Source organism: Passer montanus, unplaced genomic scaffold (assembly GCF_014805655.1).
Source record: "Passer montanus isolate IOZ18808 unplaced genomic scaffold, ASM1480565v1 scaffold16, whole genome shotgun sequence".
In the NCBI taxonomy this organism is placed as follows: Eukaryota; Metazoa; Chordata; class Aves; order Passeriformes; family Passeridae; genus Passer; species Passer montanus.
In genome coordinates, this window is record NW_024363160.1 from 502588 (window position 1) to 520275 (window position 17688).

The 17688-nt window shown below is 40.4% G+C and overlaps 1 protein-coding gene across 8 annotated transcripts in view; it reads left to right on the plus strand.

Annotated features, from left to right (window-relative positions):
- PAG1 (phosphoprotein membrane anchor with glycosphingolipid microdomains 1) overlaps positions 1-17688 on the plus strand; it is a 110448-nt gene that overhangs the window by 83738 nt on the left and 9022 nt on the right. For all 8 annotated transcript variants that reach the window (XM_039702977.1, XM_039702985.1, XM_039702978.1 and 5 more), the window contains 5 exons: positions 4551-4762; positions 7430-7481; positions 8008-8104; positions 10737-11326; positions 15828-15887. In XM_039702977.1, the coding sequence (XP_039558911.1) occupies positions 4638-4762; positions 7430-7481; positions 8008-8104; positions 10737-11326; positions 15828-15887 (924 nt within the window). In that variant the 5' untranslated portion in view covers positions 4551-4637. The remainder of the gene's footprint in view (positions 1-4550; positions 4763-7429; positions 7482-8007; positions 8105-10736; positions 11327-15827; positions 15888-17688) is intronic.

Here is a 17688-nt window from a genome sequence, read left to right on the forward strand (position 1 = left end):
TCCAGATACAGGTTTTGTGGAACCAAAATTGCATTCTCCTCATCATCATGTCAAGCTGAACTGCCTCAGCTCTGCTTTGTCCCTGCAATAGCCGCAAGCAAAAATAACACATTATTCACCATGAAAGCGTGGGTTATGCAACAAAATATCTGTCATTTTGAAACCACAAATATAATTGGGCACTTAAGTGCAATTTTGAGGAATGGCTACAGGCATAATTTATCATAGGGATTTCAATAATGGCAAATATTGATGTCTAAAAAGCAAGAAGTTCCAACAAGAAGAAGAAATTCTATCCTATATAGTGTAAAGATTAGGTTTCTGAACTGGTAGTGACTTTGAAATGTGAATGCAGACTATTGTTTAGATTTTGCCATAGATGAAATAGACAGGTTTCTTACCCTCATGTTCCAGGCTTTTCTCTGTTACTCTCTTTAAGAATAGAGAGATTCACCAGAGGGCAGCACAATATCACTTTCTATTGTAAAAGCAGGAGTTAATCGTTTTAGCTGTCAGAAAGCTCTTAAAAATTAACTGCTTGTTGTTCCATCATTATGATTTCAAATAAGTTTCTCTTTAAAGCCAGCCTCTGGAGCATCTCCTAAATCCAAGATATTAGGAATTGATGTTTTAATGTCCAGGCATTCACGTAGAGGAAGCAGAGGGAGTTCAGGCAGTTGTGTTTTCTTTGCCAGGTTTCTATCCAGGGCTACTTGGGGCAGCTGATGGATGCTGGTCCAGCTTCAAGAGCTCTCCTGGAATATTCCCCAGCCTGGGTGAATATTATTTCAGCCTCGTTTTTTGGGAGGCATTAAACAGAAGGAGTAAGTCCTCTGATGTCACCACATGATAAGTGTTCACAGAGAGTGAATCTAGAATCATAGAATCATAGAATGGCCTGAGTTGGAAGGGACATTAAAGGTCATCCAGTTCCAACTCACCTGCCAGGGCAGGGACACTTTTCACTAGACACTGTTGCTCAGAGCTCCATCCAAGCTGGTGTTTAACACTTCCAGGGATGGGGCATCCTCAACTTCTCTGGGCAACCTGTTCCAGTGCCTCACCACCCTCATTGTAAAAAAATTTCCTTTGAAATCTAGTCTAAACCTACTCAGTTTAAAGCCACTTCCTCTTGTTCCATCACTACATGCCCTTTAAAAAAAGTCCCTCACTAGTTTTCTTCTAAGTCCCCTTTAGGTGCTGGAAGGCTGAGATGTTTTTGTGTTATAATTGTATTTACTTCTGGTTGTCATGTGTGCTGGGCAGAATCTAGGTCATTTAGCACTTATGCTAAACTCCTGCTGTTCAAGGAGCTAAGAGGAATCACTTGTCACATTTTGCCTGCTCAGCTTCCTTCATTCAGGGCTTCACCTGTCATCAGTCTGTTCCTAGTTATTTCTGTGTTCTGCTTGCACAGGTGTCTGCAGCAGTCACCTCTGCTGGTTCAAGTGCCACTGTGCTATTCTGTCCTTTTCTGACCTCTTTCTCTCAGCATACAGTCAAAGCATTTCGTGCTGGTTTCCTGTAAATTAACTACATCTTCTGGCCTTGGTCATTCCCTTTGCTGCTTTGACTTCTGCCTGGTGGGATGCCTCAGTCTTGTGCTTCACTCCTGACATCACACACAGAGGTCTTCCTTGACTGACTGTTTCTGATCTCAGTCCTTTTGAAGTTCAGTCTGAGCTCCATCTGCTCTGGCTCAGACCAACACTTCCTAACTCTGTACTGAAGCCTTCAAAGACAGAGCTTTTCCATGGGGCTGCTCCCCATGTATCCTTAACTTTCCTTAGCTTAAATATTATCTTTAAAGTCCTGGAAACTTAAGAGTATATATTTAGAATTTTTAAAAACCACCTTCCTTACAGTATTTGTTTAAGTTACATTACTTAGTCTTCTGAGAGTATAGTATCCTACTTCAGAGTAGATACAAAATTATGAACTTAGTAGTAGAAATAATTTACATATCTTTCAAGACAGGGCTGTGTCTGCTCTAAAAGAAAATAAAAATGTATTTCTGTTTTAAGAAAAAGACTTCAAATCCCTCCCTCCCTCCCTCCCTCCCTCCCATCACTTCCTTCCATCTTTCTTCTTTATTTCAGTATTTGAAAAAAAATTCCTTTTTTCATTTGCATTCTTTTTAATTCTTGGGAAAACCATGGAAGAAAAGACAACAAAAATGATGAAAAATTATTTTGTTCTGTTTCCTTTGTTTTTACATTCTATTTTTTATTTTAACTTTTTTTTTCAAAGGAAAAAAGAAAATGAGGGGATTTCGAAGGCAAAAGGATTGGACAAAAGAAATTAAAATATTTTAAAAGAATTTTTTTAAGTTTTAGCGGGGCAGAAAATGTCTTTGAAAATTCACGAAAAAGAAAAGTTTAAAAGGGAAGTACTTTCGTACTTTCTATTCAACCACCTTAACAAGGGCTTGGAGCCAGTTAAGGCAGCCAGCACAGTGTGCTTTGTAATGTTTTCTACATGAGGACATTCCATCACCTTTACAGGGATCCATACCTGAATGGTGGAATTGAATGGCATTGAATGCAGTGCCCTTGCATGGCATCACAGAGGTCTTTGTGGGCATTACACCAAGTTTTCTCCTGACTAAACCTGATGCGGTTTCCCTTAAGGTCTCTCTATTTCACAGTCAGTGCTATGACTGTGACTCGCAGTAGAAATAACCCAACCTGGGCTTTAAAATAGGGATGAGGCAAGGCTGTGACATCTGCTGCGTACATAATTTTTAGAGTGATCTGCCACTGCTTTTAAAGGTTTAATTTTCCAGGCTGTGCCAAGATGAGCAGAGAGGCACATTGCTTGGCAGTGGTCATCGCTGAAGAGCACCGGCTCTTGGGTGTAAGGCTCAAGACTTAAGATGTGTGTGCTTTGCCAAGGTGTGTGGCACCTGTTCTTCCTGTCTATTTAGGGGTTTGGAGAAGTTACACAATGTCTGGCTTTCTTGTTTCTTGCCCAAACTAAAATTATTTAGCTGCACCTTGAAATTGGTCTTTTCAGGATCAGCAACTTTTCTCATCTTTTGTTTATTTCTTCCCATTTCAGTTTATATCCAATGCCATGATTATCTAAAGGGAAAAGTGTTTTTTTTTAAAAGCGTTTATCCACTGTGGGTAAATTAGTGGGGTTCTTCTTGGAAGGTGTTCAGAAGTCTGATCCTGCATGGCTGAAATGAATGAGTCCATTTTATGCAGGAAGAGAAATACTACTTGTAAGAGCTACCCAACCTACCCAGTCACCTAACTTAGTTGTTGTGTGTAACTAATGTCTTCTCTGATTCACCAGATTTACTCTGATCTGAATGGCCTTTTTCTAGAAATAAATCTTCTTTTCTCATAAGATATTAGTAACAAAATGCTGATATGTTTTTGTATACAAGTATGATATAGTACCTAGTTGAATTTTTTTTTACAAAGGATGCTTCTGCTGCAAAGAAAGAAATATAGGTACATACATATTTGCTATACAAAAAAAATTCAATGAAAATGATGCATTAAAGTAAGTCATTAGTGGCTTTAGACATTGTCAATCTTATATTTGTGCTACTTTTTCATTCCCAAAATATATCTGCTCATTTCTTGGCCATTGTATTCTATTTCAGTTTTTATCAATCATGTCAGCCTGAAAGCCTGTAAATAGGCTTTGCATAACCTGTTCTCAAATTATGGAGGAATTGATACCTTCAGCAGTGAAGAATTAATAACTTCTTTTTAATTTTGCCATGTCAACCATGTATTGCATTAAATGTATGTACAGAATTTTAGAATATATTGTATACCAAAACTTGTATGTCACAAGTAAGGTTTACCCACAGTATTCCCCATGGGCTGCTGTCATGTAGCAAAAGTTGTGTTTATTCAGGTTCTTAAAACCTCCGTGTTTACTTTGCTCTGTTGTTTTCTTAGACTCAGGTGGGGAGAAGCTAAAAAAGAAAGTTCAATATTGTTACTCTCCAGACATACTACTAAGAAAATAAGCATGTCACACAGAAATAAGACTGGATCCTATCTGCTGTGAGAAAGGTTTTTGTGGTATTCCTTTCAAAGACTTACCTAGTTTATTTGTCACTGCACTTTAAGCCTCGAATCACATGCAGGCAGGAGAGACTGAGAGAGAGGAGGTGAATGCTTGCTGCTGCTCTCTTTTTGGCTTGTTAACTTTGCAGAAGTTGTAGCTGGTTTCAAAAGCTCACTTTTCAATGAAATTTGCAAATATAACCACAAAATAGATTACTCTGGCCCTCAAAGCAGATTTATAAATCTTTTCCTGAAGATCCACGTACAGAGATGCTGTGCTACCTTTTATTCATATTGAGATTGTAGATAGGTAACAGCTTGTGTTAATATTTGACAAATCTGTTCTATGTTACTGTCAGAAATGTAGCTGAAAATCTCTTTGGCTGGCTGGCTTGTACTTGAAACTGGTTTTCATAAGATCTGGATTTGAAAATCTCTCCTGCCAGACTTGTAGCTGTCAGATTCATTATCTTCAAAATTTCTCTTAGCCTCTGATGGTGTTTTTCTTTCCTTCTGCAGAAACAGAAGGTGCATGCAGCACAGATGTCAGTCTTCTTCAAGGAGTAACTTCTTCAACCCCAAGTGATACCAGCTCCTGCTAGTACCATGGGGCTAGAGGGTGTTTTTTTAGGCACTGGACAGATCCACATAATCCTGTGGGGAAGTTTGGCAGCCATGACAACACTCTTGTTCCTCACCTTCCTCATCTTCCTCTGCTCCAGCTGCAATGGGTAAGGCTCCAGGGCTTAATGGTTCACTTTGGACATAGCTTCATGTGTAAATAGTTAGCAGGAAATACTTAGGACTGAGGTACAGAAATTAAAAAAGAAAGGTACCTTTTTCAGAGCAAACTTCAGTTTGAACAGTTCTATTCATTCTAAAATCTAAATTCTATTTTTCTTTTGCTGTGAAGGAAGTACACAATTGTACTGAATTACACAATTTGGTTTCCCCTAAGCAGAAGCCTGCAGCCCAGGCAGACACTGAGTGTTAGCAAATCACACCCCTAAGCTGAAACTGAGAACATCAGGTGGGCTAAACAGGACCAAAAAAAATCTAGGCAAAAAGGAAAGGGAAGTGATTATGTACTTCAGCTTTGCTGTGGCCATTCCTGAGGCATAGGGAATATAGTTTTGATCCTGCCTTTCAAGCAAAAATGAGTAAGGATCAAACAGTGGTACTAATTAATGCCTCATGCCTTATTTTCTTCTCCATAAGAGGATTGAATTTCACCCATAGAGCCACTTCTAGTGGCTTTGTTTATGCATGTTTGAAGGCTCCTTCATGACATGTAAACTGAGCCCTGCTGGCTGCACAGGGAAGCTGGGCAAGCCTGCAGCCTGTCCGTGGTGCCCTTCCACAGGCAGAGCAGTCAGACCCTTCTCTATGAGGAGTGGGACTGCTGTGGTCCATATTGTTATATTTTGTCAGCACAGATGAATCAACCAAGTTATATGGGGGAAAAAATCCAGTACAGCAGCAAAATCTGCAGTTTGGATGCATATGCCTATAAGGAGCATGTGCTTTCATCCCTCCAGCTTTGAGAACAGTGAGGAAATTGTGTAGCCATAAAATGCACTGTATTGGCACAGGATGTGTCTACAGTGGTGTATTTTCACAGGGTGTATTTCAGCAGGATTTATCTAATGCCCACCATGCAAAAAACAGTTGTGGGCAAAAACAGGTCCCAGAGTTGGTTGAAACCCTAAAAAGCCTAAGTTAGACCATGTAATTTCATGTGGTTCAGGTGAAACACTTTTGTAAACTGTAAGTTGACACTTCAGTATCTTCTTTTTGTCCCAGTTTGCTGTGATATCTGTGTAAAAAAAAAAAATAGAATTTTTTAAAATTTATTTAAAAATAGAAAACCTGTTTTAAATATTCTTTATCCCACAAGGGATGCATTTAGGGACTGTGTATCATCTTTAAAGCCTTTTCCAACCCAAATAATTCTATAAGTCTATGTTTTCTAACACACCAATCCTTGAAACATCTCTAGAAAGATGGGTCAAACCACTGAGTAATCTTTGCAATTACAGAGATACATTGCCTGAAACATTCTGGTGATGTTTTTTAATAAATTCTTGTGTTGCTAGTTTGGACATAATATCTTTTGTTTCAGGTCATTCTGTACAGCAGGTTGTTTATGCATAAATGCAATTGTGCAGAATTTCTTCCTGGCTTACACTTCAAAAATGGATGAGGACATAGAAAACTGAATGAAATTTGGTCTTTTTAAAATGTCAGAGTCAGAAAAACTTCCAGAGAGGAAATTCAGCTTTTAACTTTCTCTGCTCTTCACTGGTGCATGCTCACTTGCTGTTTTGTTATTTCCCAATTAGGAAGAATTTTAACAGTTGATAATGTGGAAGTACAGTTCACTGCAGACTTTAGAAGAAGCAAAAAATTCATATTGTCAATATTTTCTCACCTTTTTATTTGAATTTTCATCTAGGGGAAGGACTAACATTATTTTAAGCTCATACTTTATTGCAGTATTTCTGAGCAAGAGCTGCATTTCCCAAATGGTAAAACCTGGAAATGTGATCCATACTTAGGATGAAGACCCAGGGAAATGGGATTCCTTTAAAACTCTAGTCCTCTGCTGCTGTGAAATTTGTATGCCTTTTTGAACTGCTCATGCCTATTATCATTTGAGTACCATTTTTGCTTACCTGGATTTTGTTGGCCTTTTCTAATTCTTCACAGGACACACATTTTTTTTCTGACACAGTTTAAGGGACTTCCTAAGTAGTCTGTAACCAGAATATATATCTGAGCATTTCCGATATTATTAAATTGAATAATAATATTTTTATTAACATAGAATCATAGAATGGCCTGGGTTGGAAGGGACTTGAAAGATCATCTAGTTCCCTGTCATGGGCAGGGACACGTTTCACCAGACCAGATTGCTCAGAGCCCCATCCACTGTGGCCTTGGACACTGCCAGGGATGGGGCATCCACCAGTAGTTGCTTCTTGGAGTAATTTGTTCCAGTGTCTCACCACCCTCACAGTAAAGAACTTTTTCCTAATATTTAATCTAAACCTACTCCCTTTCGGTTTGAAGCCATTTCCCCCTGTCCTGTCTCTACATAATTATTTATATTATATTATAATAACCATCAGTCATTTCTCATTGTGATCTTACATTGAGTGAGAAGAAGAGTTCTGTGTGTTTGTTGTACCACTTCAGTTATGTTTATCACCATTCTGCCTCATTGGTGTTTTTACACAGAGGTCATACAAATTCCTGTAATAATTTTCAGTTACTCCATTTTCAATATTATTGTGAATCATAGTTCTGTTCCCTGCAGGAATGCAAGGTCTGTGAATGATTGGTATTTGTATATTAGCATAATTTGTAGTAAAAATTAATGTGCCTTTTTCATTAAGGGAAAAGAAGGCCAAAAGTCAGAATGGAGATCATGAAAATCTGATGAATGTGGTGAGTATTTATTTCTGGCAGCTTGTGTCTGTCTTGTGGTTGGTTTGTACCGAGCTCCTTGCAAAATACAACAGATTAGAGAATAGCTCAGGAATTTTGAGATGGTTGAGCATGGGAAACTTCAAAAGTTGCAGAAGGGGAAGAAGAGGAAAATTTGTGTAGAGGCTGATAATCTGCACTTTCTCAGTGCCCTTTCTGCTACCACTGCATTCCAACCTTCCCCTCAATCCATTTGCAGCCCAATGCAGTGTAACCTTTGTCAGCTGCTGTCTTCTCAAGAGTTAAAGCCATGGTAATATCTATTGCCATAAAGCTTGAAAAGGACATCACTCTGGACATCTTTGCACTTATTTCTTTTTAGCATCTGCAAACACAGGCACTCATATCTTTGAATCTAGTTGGCATGGTTTGCTTCTCCTGCCAATAATACCTGTGAGTCAGAGCTCCGGAGATGACAATGAAATTGGTTGTGTGTGTGTTCATGTGAAGGTTCATTCTGACCAGCAGTAACTGGTCTGTGTTGCAGCCTTCCGAGAAGGAGGTTTTCAGCCATTCCATCACGAGCTCGGTCACGGAGCCTCCCCCAAACAGTGAACAGAATGGAGCCCTCAGCAACGGTGATGGTGAGTATGGCAGCCCCTGGGGTGGGATGAGCCAGCAGCACCATCCGGTGCTCGGGATCCCGCAGGTTTCAGGTGTTATCCATCAGCTTCCCAAGCACACAGGCAAGCCATGTGTCAGAATTCCCTGCACACCTCTGCAGGTCTGACACCAGATCACACAGAACTTACAACCAAGGTAAAAAATGCCATGGAGTAATTTGCCTTGCTGGGAGGTCAGTGGAGATGATCATCTCATGGAGATTCAGGTGGTTTAGGGTGCATCTCCACTCCACTCCTGGGCGTGCTCTGGCACAGTCCTAGCTGCTGCTTCCAGTCCTCCACACCAGCCAGCACTGGGAGGAGGTGCTGAGGTCCCCTCCTGGGCCACCAGGTCTGGGTCACCAAGCCATACCTGCAGATTGACCAGGTGATCAGGCAGAGAATGGGACCTTCCCTAATCTTGGTAAGCTATGGAACTGGGATAAAACAAGAAGATGAAGCTGCACCTTAGAGTTTCAAAAGTGCTTCAGGAGGTTGTGGACATATTGCAGGTCCTCCAGGGATTACAGCTTTGGATCACAGTCCTGTGCTGTACTGTCACTTATATTTTCATATTTTAGAAAGCAGCCAACATAAATGGGCTTCCTTTTTTTTCCCCTTAGTCTTTGCTTTGCTGAACACTCAAAATGATTCACCCTGATGTATCACTGGAAAATATTTTACTCAGCTGCACCTAAAAATAAACTCACTCTCAGCTCAGAGCCACTGGGAGCCAACTGTTGTCTTCACACTAACACCAACACCAGGGGCTGCACTCCAACTTACAGCTCTCTCCTCATCTCCTGCAAGCAGAGGCTAAGCTATTCAGACTTTACCCCTTAGAGACAAGTATCCAAAGTAACTTTTAAACTTTGTTTTTGCAGCTAATTGCTGTTCCCATCCACTGGCTTGTGTATGTAGGTGTGTGGTTCCCTGAGGGACTTGATGTGCAGAGCAAAGCCCTGCAGAATGGAAGTGTTTCTCTCTGCCATGAGTCACCACATGCGCAGCTGTCAGAGCTGCTGCTAAAAGGTGTGCTGTCAACCAGCAGACAGTTTTCAGACTGTCTGATATTACACTCAGCTTACACTCTGCATAACAACCCTTCTGAATAACAGGAACCCCTGTGCTTTAATTTTTTACTTACACTTTATGCAGTTTTTGTTAATAGCTCTTTTTATTACTGTTTCTGCTAGCTTTTTGAGCAGGGGCAGGTTTATGGAAGAAGAACCAAATGCTGTGGTTTTTTTCCTTTGTCCAACCTGCCAGCATTGTCTTATCTATGCCAAACCTTCAGCTACACCAACCCCTTCTGTGCTAACACCCATAACCACAAAAATACAGAAACTTGAGCTCTCATTGCTTTTAATTATCCCCTCCAGCCTGAATGTGCTTTCTGGGTTCTGTAAGGGTGCTCAGCACAGCACAGAAATCTCTAGAATCAAGGACCAGAAAGGCAAAACTCCACCATCTCCCATTCAGTGATTATCATCTCACACCTCCAGCTCTGTCCTGAGTTTTGCAGTCAGGGTATGGCTCCCTGCAGGTGCTGACTGTGTCTGCATGCCCTGAACAGAAGAGAAAGCAATGTCCATGGCAACCAGCAAATCAAGGGCATTGATTGCTTTGGCAACGCTTCTGTCACCATGTCAAATACACTGAAGGACACAGAAGAATGGGTTGTTTTTGTTGAGACAGTGCCTTAGGAACTATGCTAGGAAAAGTAAAGCTGTTCAGAAGTGATTTTTTAAAGAAGTAGTGTGAGATAAAGTTATCTACCCTGCTTGAAACATGCTTGTATATGTCCATGAATGTATGCAAATGTCACACGTGTGGTGTAAGATGAGAATCCCCATACATTTCAGTCCCTTATACCCTCTAGTGACAATGACATGTGGCCCACTTCTGGGACCTGAAACAACATGTTCTGCCTGACACTACCTCCTGAAGTCTAGTCTTCTCTCTTGTGCATATGGCCAGCTCGTTAGTAGGTTGTCAACCAACATTATGTGCTGCGAGACTAAGAGAAGCACGGCTCAGCTCTCGGTGAGGAGCTTCTGCTGTGGCGTGCAGGGAGGGCTGAGCGAAGTGCAGTTCCAACCAGAACTGGGCCAGCATGTTAAACAAGCTGAAGGATGGTGGGGAGGAAGAAGGAACGCTTTCCTTTTGATTCCAAAGAATGGGGAAATGCAAAGAGGAAAATCTGACGAGGATTTTTTAAGGCACTTGGTTTGAGGCCTCCCACCTGTTTCCCATCTGAGACTACTGAGCACTCTGTAATCATTCAGTGAAACTGAGTACAAGGCAGCTGAATATCCATGCACAGCTAACCTCCCACCCCCTGTTCTGACAGTGAATGCTGTTGCCATATAATGTGAATTGGGGGTGTACAGACTGTTTTAGTTGTTGTAAGAAAGATATTTTACCAGTAGAGTGCAGAAATGTCTGTAACTGAAACCTTTTGATAAGCAAAAAGCATGCTAATCACCAGCCATTTCCAGGTATTAGAATAATTTATCCTTTCCAGAGTGTCACAAAACCAAAGTGATGTAGAGAGTACCAAATCACACCTTTTAGTTATGCCTTTGTAATACTTCTCTGTAATTTTCTTTAGTTCTTTCTGAGGACAGTACAGCTGCCTGTATCCAGCCTTACGAAGAAGTACAGACATCTGATCTACTAGATCAACAGGATAGTCTTGGAAAGTCTATAAAGTGTCACCAGAGCCGGGAACTACCCAGTATTCCCCCTAACAACCCCATGGAAACTATAATCTCATCTAGAAATGCAGAAAATGATCAAGGTCTTGGAATGGAAGGGCCTTATGAAGTCTTGAAAGACAGTTCCTCTCAGGAGAACATAGTTGAAGACTGCTTGTATGAAACTGTGAAGGAAATTAAAGATGTTGGAGCAGTAGCCAGCATGGAAGGGAACTCTAACAGCAAATCAAAGACTTCACTGACAGTTTCTGAAGGTCAGAATCAGATTCCTGAGTGCAGAATTGAGTCAGCAGAATATGCATCTGTTGACCGAAATAAGAAGAGTCGCCAAAGTGCAAATTCAGAAAGTCCTCTTGACAACATACCAGATGTGGAGGATGAACTTCCCCCTCCAGTACCCATGAAACTTCTTGATGAAAATGAAAATGTGCAAGAAAAAGAAGTGGAAGAAGAAGTGACAGAAGGAGCGAGTAAACCAGAAAAGGTAAATACTGCAAATATTTGTCCTCATCAAACAGCCAAATAATGATTGAGAACATATGGTGGGAGAGGATTTTATTTTTCAGTAACAAAAAAATAACAAGAAAAAAGCCCACTCAAGATGAAGCAAGACTGTAAATAGAAATATTATAGTATATAGTAGAATCTTTGTGTTAGGGCTATATGCTCATTCTGTTGCTGCCTGTATTTTTGATTGTTGCAGCTATGCACTACATAAGGCTTTTCCCAAATATTATCCAGGAATTGCATAGGAGGCTTCTGCTTCTTTGTTTGATGATATTATACTTGTGGAAGCTATTACAAAGGGCATCCAGTATCTCTGTCACCATCTATATGTTGTTCTGAATACCCCTCTTCTTTTTCTTCCTAATGAAACTGCAATTTACAAAAAGGAGAGGGGGGCATCCTTGGTGGATGTCCTTACTTTAGATGTGCCTCTTTCATTGGTCCACCTTGACTTAGCTGTGCAATTGTTAGGCACTCACTTTGTCTTTTTCTGTAGGAGAGAGGGATAGAAAGAGAGAGAGACTGCAGCTGTATGCTTTTATATTTGTCAAATTCTGTATATCACATATAAACAGAGTGTAAGGAATTTCTAAGTGCTGAAATCACAGCCAAAAATTAAGTTTTCTCAGCAGCTTATGCTTCCTCACTAGGAATGAGTTGTGATGAATTCCTTGAAATATAAAATTATGACATTTTCTGCAGTTTCTTTTCCCATTTGTAGTTTTATATCTGAAGACATTTTAAGGATGCTTTCAGACCATAGCAGAGACTTTTCATAAATTGTTGAGTTTGCATTTTTCAGAATGTTTAGATATCTTCTTATTAACGGTGAATGAAAGAACTGTAGGTTTAGCAGGTTTCTGGTGTCCAAGTCATCAAATAATATTAGGTAGGTATTGATGAAAATTTCAAAAAAGTTCTTAAGATGCAGTGTGACTTTTAAATGTAAATATTTATGTAAAAATCACAGCAGAGATGAGGTATTGTTACTTGTTTCTGGTTGTTCTCTTACTTGAAGAATTTCAGTAATCCAGGAAGAAGGCCGAAGAGTATCTTGTTAAATAAATATCTAACCATGTAACTTGTAAAGCACAATATAGCCCAAATGAATAAACTCAAGACTTCTTGCAATATAAAGATTGTTTAGCTAGACTCTTCATTGCACATTTTTACAACAATGATCTCATTAAGTAAAAAATTAAGATGTGACTGTCAACAGTAATCCAGCAACATTGCCCCCTCCCACATTCCAGCCATAAGTAATTTCTAATTAGACTTTTAGATAAACAGCTTAGTGTAAAAGTGATATTTTTCCTACCAGGTGTGAAAAGACTAGCAGAAAGTAATTGTATTTCCCAGGCACCAATACAAAGGAAAAGCCTTTGCTGCTCTGTAGCTCCCCAGCACACCATGTATGCAGCGTCAGTAACTGCCAGGAGTGGGAATTGATTAAAATGGTTCAGGTTTTGAAGGATTAATCAAGAGATGACACATGCAGTCCCCTAAGTGCCAGGAAAAAAGGTGTTTGTCTAATTAAAATTTATTCAGAGCTGAAGCCACCCCGAGTTAAATCTTGGGCAGCATCAGATCATTGCCGTGCGCTGCTGGGTACATGCATTATGCATCGAGGTGTGTGCCTGTCCTGTCCTTGAGAGCTACAGCTGCAGCAGAGCTGGAGATGGTAATTGATGGAATATATAAATGTCATTATTGTTGGCATTGTGTGGGGAGGGGGCTGTGGGATTGTTTTTCTGTTGTGATGATGATAGTTTTTCCCTGTATTTTGCTGCTTCAAGCAATTGAATCCAGAGCAATGCCTGTTTTTTTTTGATGTGGCAAGCAAAACCAAGATGTTCATGGAAATGTATGTTACACTGATAACTCTTTTAGTTAGACTCCATAGGTGTTTCTGGTTTTGCTTCCTTTCTAGGAGTCTACTTAGCTCTTTGTTTAGCATGACATCTGTATCCCAAACTCTTCAACCTTCTGCCCTGGCCCTGGTGAAGACAGAGGTTGTGTGTGTGTCATGCAAGTCTCCCTCACTACCATGAGGGCACACAGAAGGGACAGGCAGGGAGGCACCTGTGTAACCAAGGCTTGTACCTGCCAACAGAGAGAACAGGCTGTGCCCAAGCTGTTTCACTCTCAGTCTAAAAGAGGGCAGCCAGGGTGATCCCCAGCCCATGCCAGTCCCTGAAGCACTCCAATCTGGGAGAGAACTAGGTGGACCAAGCCAGAGACCATTCCCGTACATAACAGCATGAAAGCTAGAAAGCATCCTTTTGAGAGCCAGGTGTGAAATAATGGATGAAAACTTAACTAAACTCGTTTTTGGCTGTGACCCAGCCAAATCCTTTGGAAAGACTTGGTGAAGAAAGACACCTTTAATAGCACAAGGCCTCTTACAGGCCTCTATCACCTACAAAACCTTGAACATCATTCTTTTAATAATACTGAAAAAGCAAAATAGATTTCTTTAGTTCTATCTTTTATTTAAAAAGGGAGTATGGATCTCCTTTTTCACCCAGGTCTTTCCAGAGTGAGCACTGGTAGAAGTGCTATCTGTGTGTCCATTTGTCTGTCATCTGATTTCAGCTTTGCACAATCTGAGGATAAGCAAAACATCTCTTAAAAATGCACCAGAGAATGTTCTTATTCTTGTGCCCAAGTCAGGAGCAGCAGCTGAGCCAAAGAGCAAAATATCAAGTGCTGTCAAGGAATGAAAGGAAAGCAGAAGGCAAATAAGGACACGTGTGGTTTGCATTGTTACTGTTGAGGTTTCAGCATTATTTAAAATGTTGCTAGGTACAAAATATTCAGGGGCCAGTGGGATTTAAGTTTCCCATTTAAAATCTTAAGATTTTAAGATAACAATATCCTCCAAACCAGATGTGTCACAAGCTTCACATTTAGAAGAAAGAATGCTGTACCAGGGGAACAGCACAGGATGGCAAACAGCCTGGGATATTTATCAGTACTTGAGTGGGAAACTGTAGAAGGGGTCCTGACACATGGTGCTTATAGACACACTGATGACGAAAAAATCACTGAAGAATTTTATGAGCACATGCTTGTTTTAATGTGTGAGGATGAAATTAGTAGCTTCCTCCTCAGCAGAAGAAGATGCAGATAGGAAAGACTAAAGGAAGTTGCTGTAGTGAAGCAGATTTAATACAAGGCCAAAATATATATTTGAATTTTTCCTTTTTCCTTTTTTTTTTAGTTGCTTGGTTGTTTTTTTTTTTAAGAGTAAACAAATCACAAATTAAAGAGCACTGTTCTCAAGTCAGTGAGAAAGAAGTCAGGGAGTTTGTTTGCTTAAGGGAAGCTCTTCAGGTACAGCAAGCAGAACTTCCGTGTGCTTTTTGAGCTGGGGTCTGTCAGAAGTGCCCAGGGACCTGAAGTTCGGTATTTTACCAGAAATAAAAACAGCAAGAAAATGGAAGGAGGAAAGAATCTATCACAATGAGCCTCTGAGAGAAAAAAACAAAACAAAACATGTTGTGTGCCTGGAAGTGGTATTTTATTGACTGTGTTAAAATAGCTCTAGTCTTCCATGTTGGCTTGCACTGGAGGTGGTATGAAGTATTTTAGTTGGAGAAGTTGTGTGAAAGTCCAAAATACAGCCTCTTACAGTACTGGATGGCTTCCTCTGAATCACTGTGGAGCAGGAGTCCAGCAAAGCCTTCTTGGCCCAGAGAGGAGGCATCCCACAGCTGCTGGGGTCTTTGTTGTTGTAATGGGTCTTTGTTGTTGTAATGGTCCAAAGGCATTTTTCACAAGAGCAAAATGCTTTTCCCCTGATGCTTCATGACCTGTTTTACACAGAACACTTTAGATGCTTGAAATTTGACTTGATACCAAACCAAGCCCTCCATCCTTCAGTGACTCCGATGTGTGACCTGGCTCCAGCTCAGGGTGGGCTGCAGCAGGTCTGAGTGGTTGTGAGGTCAGGCTTCTGAGCACCTCTGCACAGGAACTGCATTCCAGGGGTGGAGGACACAGCTGTCCCATGCAGCACATCCAGGATCTACAGAATGAAGGGCAACAATCATCCAGAAGGTGTCAGCTGAGTATTGTTCTTTTGTCATCTAAAAGTGTATCTGAAAACCCTGTGAAAGGGCAACTGGTGTATCACAACAGCTGACTTCAATTGTTCAGAAGCCTCTGCAGATATTTCGTAAGAGGTGTAAAGGCAGGGATACAGTGGTGCAGCATTTGTTTTAACCATTACATTATTTTTACCCTTTTCAGGTCAGGACAGAAGCAGATATATTAAAAAGCTTTACTAACCTCAGGGCTGTTACCTCCAGAGAAGTACTCTGAATAGTGGGGGTATTAGCTATGTATAATGGAACTTGAGAGCAAATGACCATAAAATATAATGTATTTATTATAATGGGAGGGTTTTGTTATAGATTTCACACTGTTCATGGGTAATGAGCCTTTTATTTTCTTTCTTTCTTCCTTTTTTACAGAGGCTTAGTTCAGTGTCTTACAAGTCTCGAGAGGAAGATCCATCTCTTACAGAAGATGAGGTAGGTTTCTTGCATGAAATTCAGTAACTAACTAGAGACCAATTTTTAGGCAGAAATTAGCATAAGCTCTGCGTGATTAAGCAGAATCTAAGAAAGGTGAAACTTGTGTGAAAGGAAAAGGAAAGCCCAAGGTTCTCTGCACAGAGAAGCCTTCCTAAAATCAGAAGTATTCTAACATATGGCTGTATCAGGCCCATAGGTTAAAAATGGTGTCAGAAAATAACAGGAGGCCACATTTAGTTGATTGTTAGGGTAATTTCGTGATTTGGATGACAAGACCTTCTCAAGAAGAATAACCAGCAGTCTTTTGAAACATATGCTCCACCTTCCCCAGGCAAAGTTTGGGGCTCTAGGAAGTAAACTGAAGTACAATAAAAGCACTGGAACATAAACTGTTCTTTATGGCCAACTGTCTGTTGGTCAGATAAATGGAGGAGAGTTAAAGAGAAAAGTTAAACATAAATAACGCTGTTTGTGATCATCTCCAGTGCAACCATGCCATTTATAAATATTTTCTGGACATAAAACTAAACACAAACTTGGCAATGAGCTAAGTGAGCTAATGCCTTCTGCTGGGAGAAGCATTCTCAGCCATTAATGAATAACCTGATCTTGAAGTGAGTTAATGTTACCTAATACTGAGAAGAGTTGAAGTATAGATGAGCAGACAAGCCCTTTTTTGTTAGCTGAAATCAGTAAAAAGTAAGAAGTATTGCCATCTCCAAGATGATGTCCCTCTAAAACAAACAAATGAACAAAAACCAACCAGCCCCAAACACCCCAAACCGAACCAAAAACAAACAATAAAAAAAAAAACACCAGCCAACCAACCCCAGCCCCACACAAACATACACCCACACAAACATATACACACACAAAATCCCAGAATTGTCAGAAGTGGTCTGGTTTGTCTGCTTCTCTCTGTGTTGCCTATTGGCAATGGACATTTTCATGCTAATCTACTCTTTTAACTGGATTGATACAAACTCAAAATGGCTTTGCATGTTTGGGAAAGACTTCAAATGTAGTAGAAGAGCTATGTTGCATTGTGATATTGGGTACCAGAGGAGCTGTGCAGGGAATTTCAGCCATCTGTCTTGTGCAAGGGCTAGTATCCATTTGGCCCAGGAGAGGGAATTAAGACTGAATCCTGTGCTTGGCAACAGCCCAGGTAATCCCTGAGCTGAGGGACATGTGTGGATGTGGGCTTCTCCTCACCTTTTCATGAAGGGCCACTTTCATGCTCTTGCTGAAGTGTACCACCTCACCAGAGGAAATTTTTAGTTAGGAATGAAATGCTGGCTCCCTTTCTGCTGTTTACAGCTGAGAGGGTTCAGTCTCCAATCTAAAGTTCACATACTCAGTGCCTGAGAAGCAGCTCTTCTTTGTAGGCAAAGTGTAGTCAACAGAGCAGACCTTTCATATCAGTACTGGCACTAGTTGCTATTATCTGCTGTGAGTAATTTATCTACAGATTTTTAATGTTGTCTTCACATGTGTTGGTGCCTATTTAGTCGTACCTATTAAAACAATTAACCATTCTTCTATTGCAGTGTCTCTAAAAGCAGAAAAGTAGCCACTACCATTAAAAATAGTAACAATAATAATTTTAAAAGCCCTAAGGATCAGACAGCATCCTTCTCCTACATTACAGCAGTTCAATCTGATCCTCCCTTTTATGCCTCTCTCCATATTGAGAGAGTCAAATCCAAATTGACTCCAGGACCATAATAAAACTTGCAAGAGCTCCTGCTCAAAAAGCCATTCCATTTTGCCCAATTCTAATTCCCTCACCAGGGTT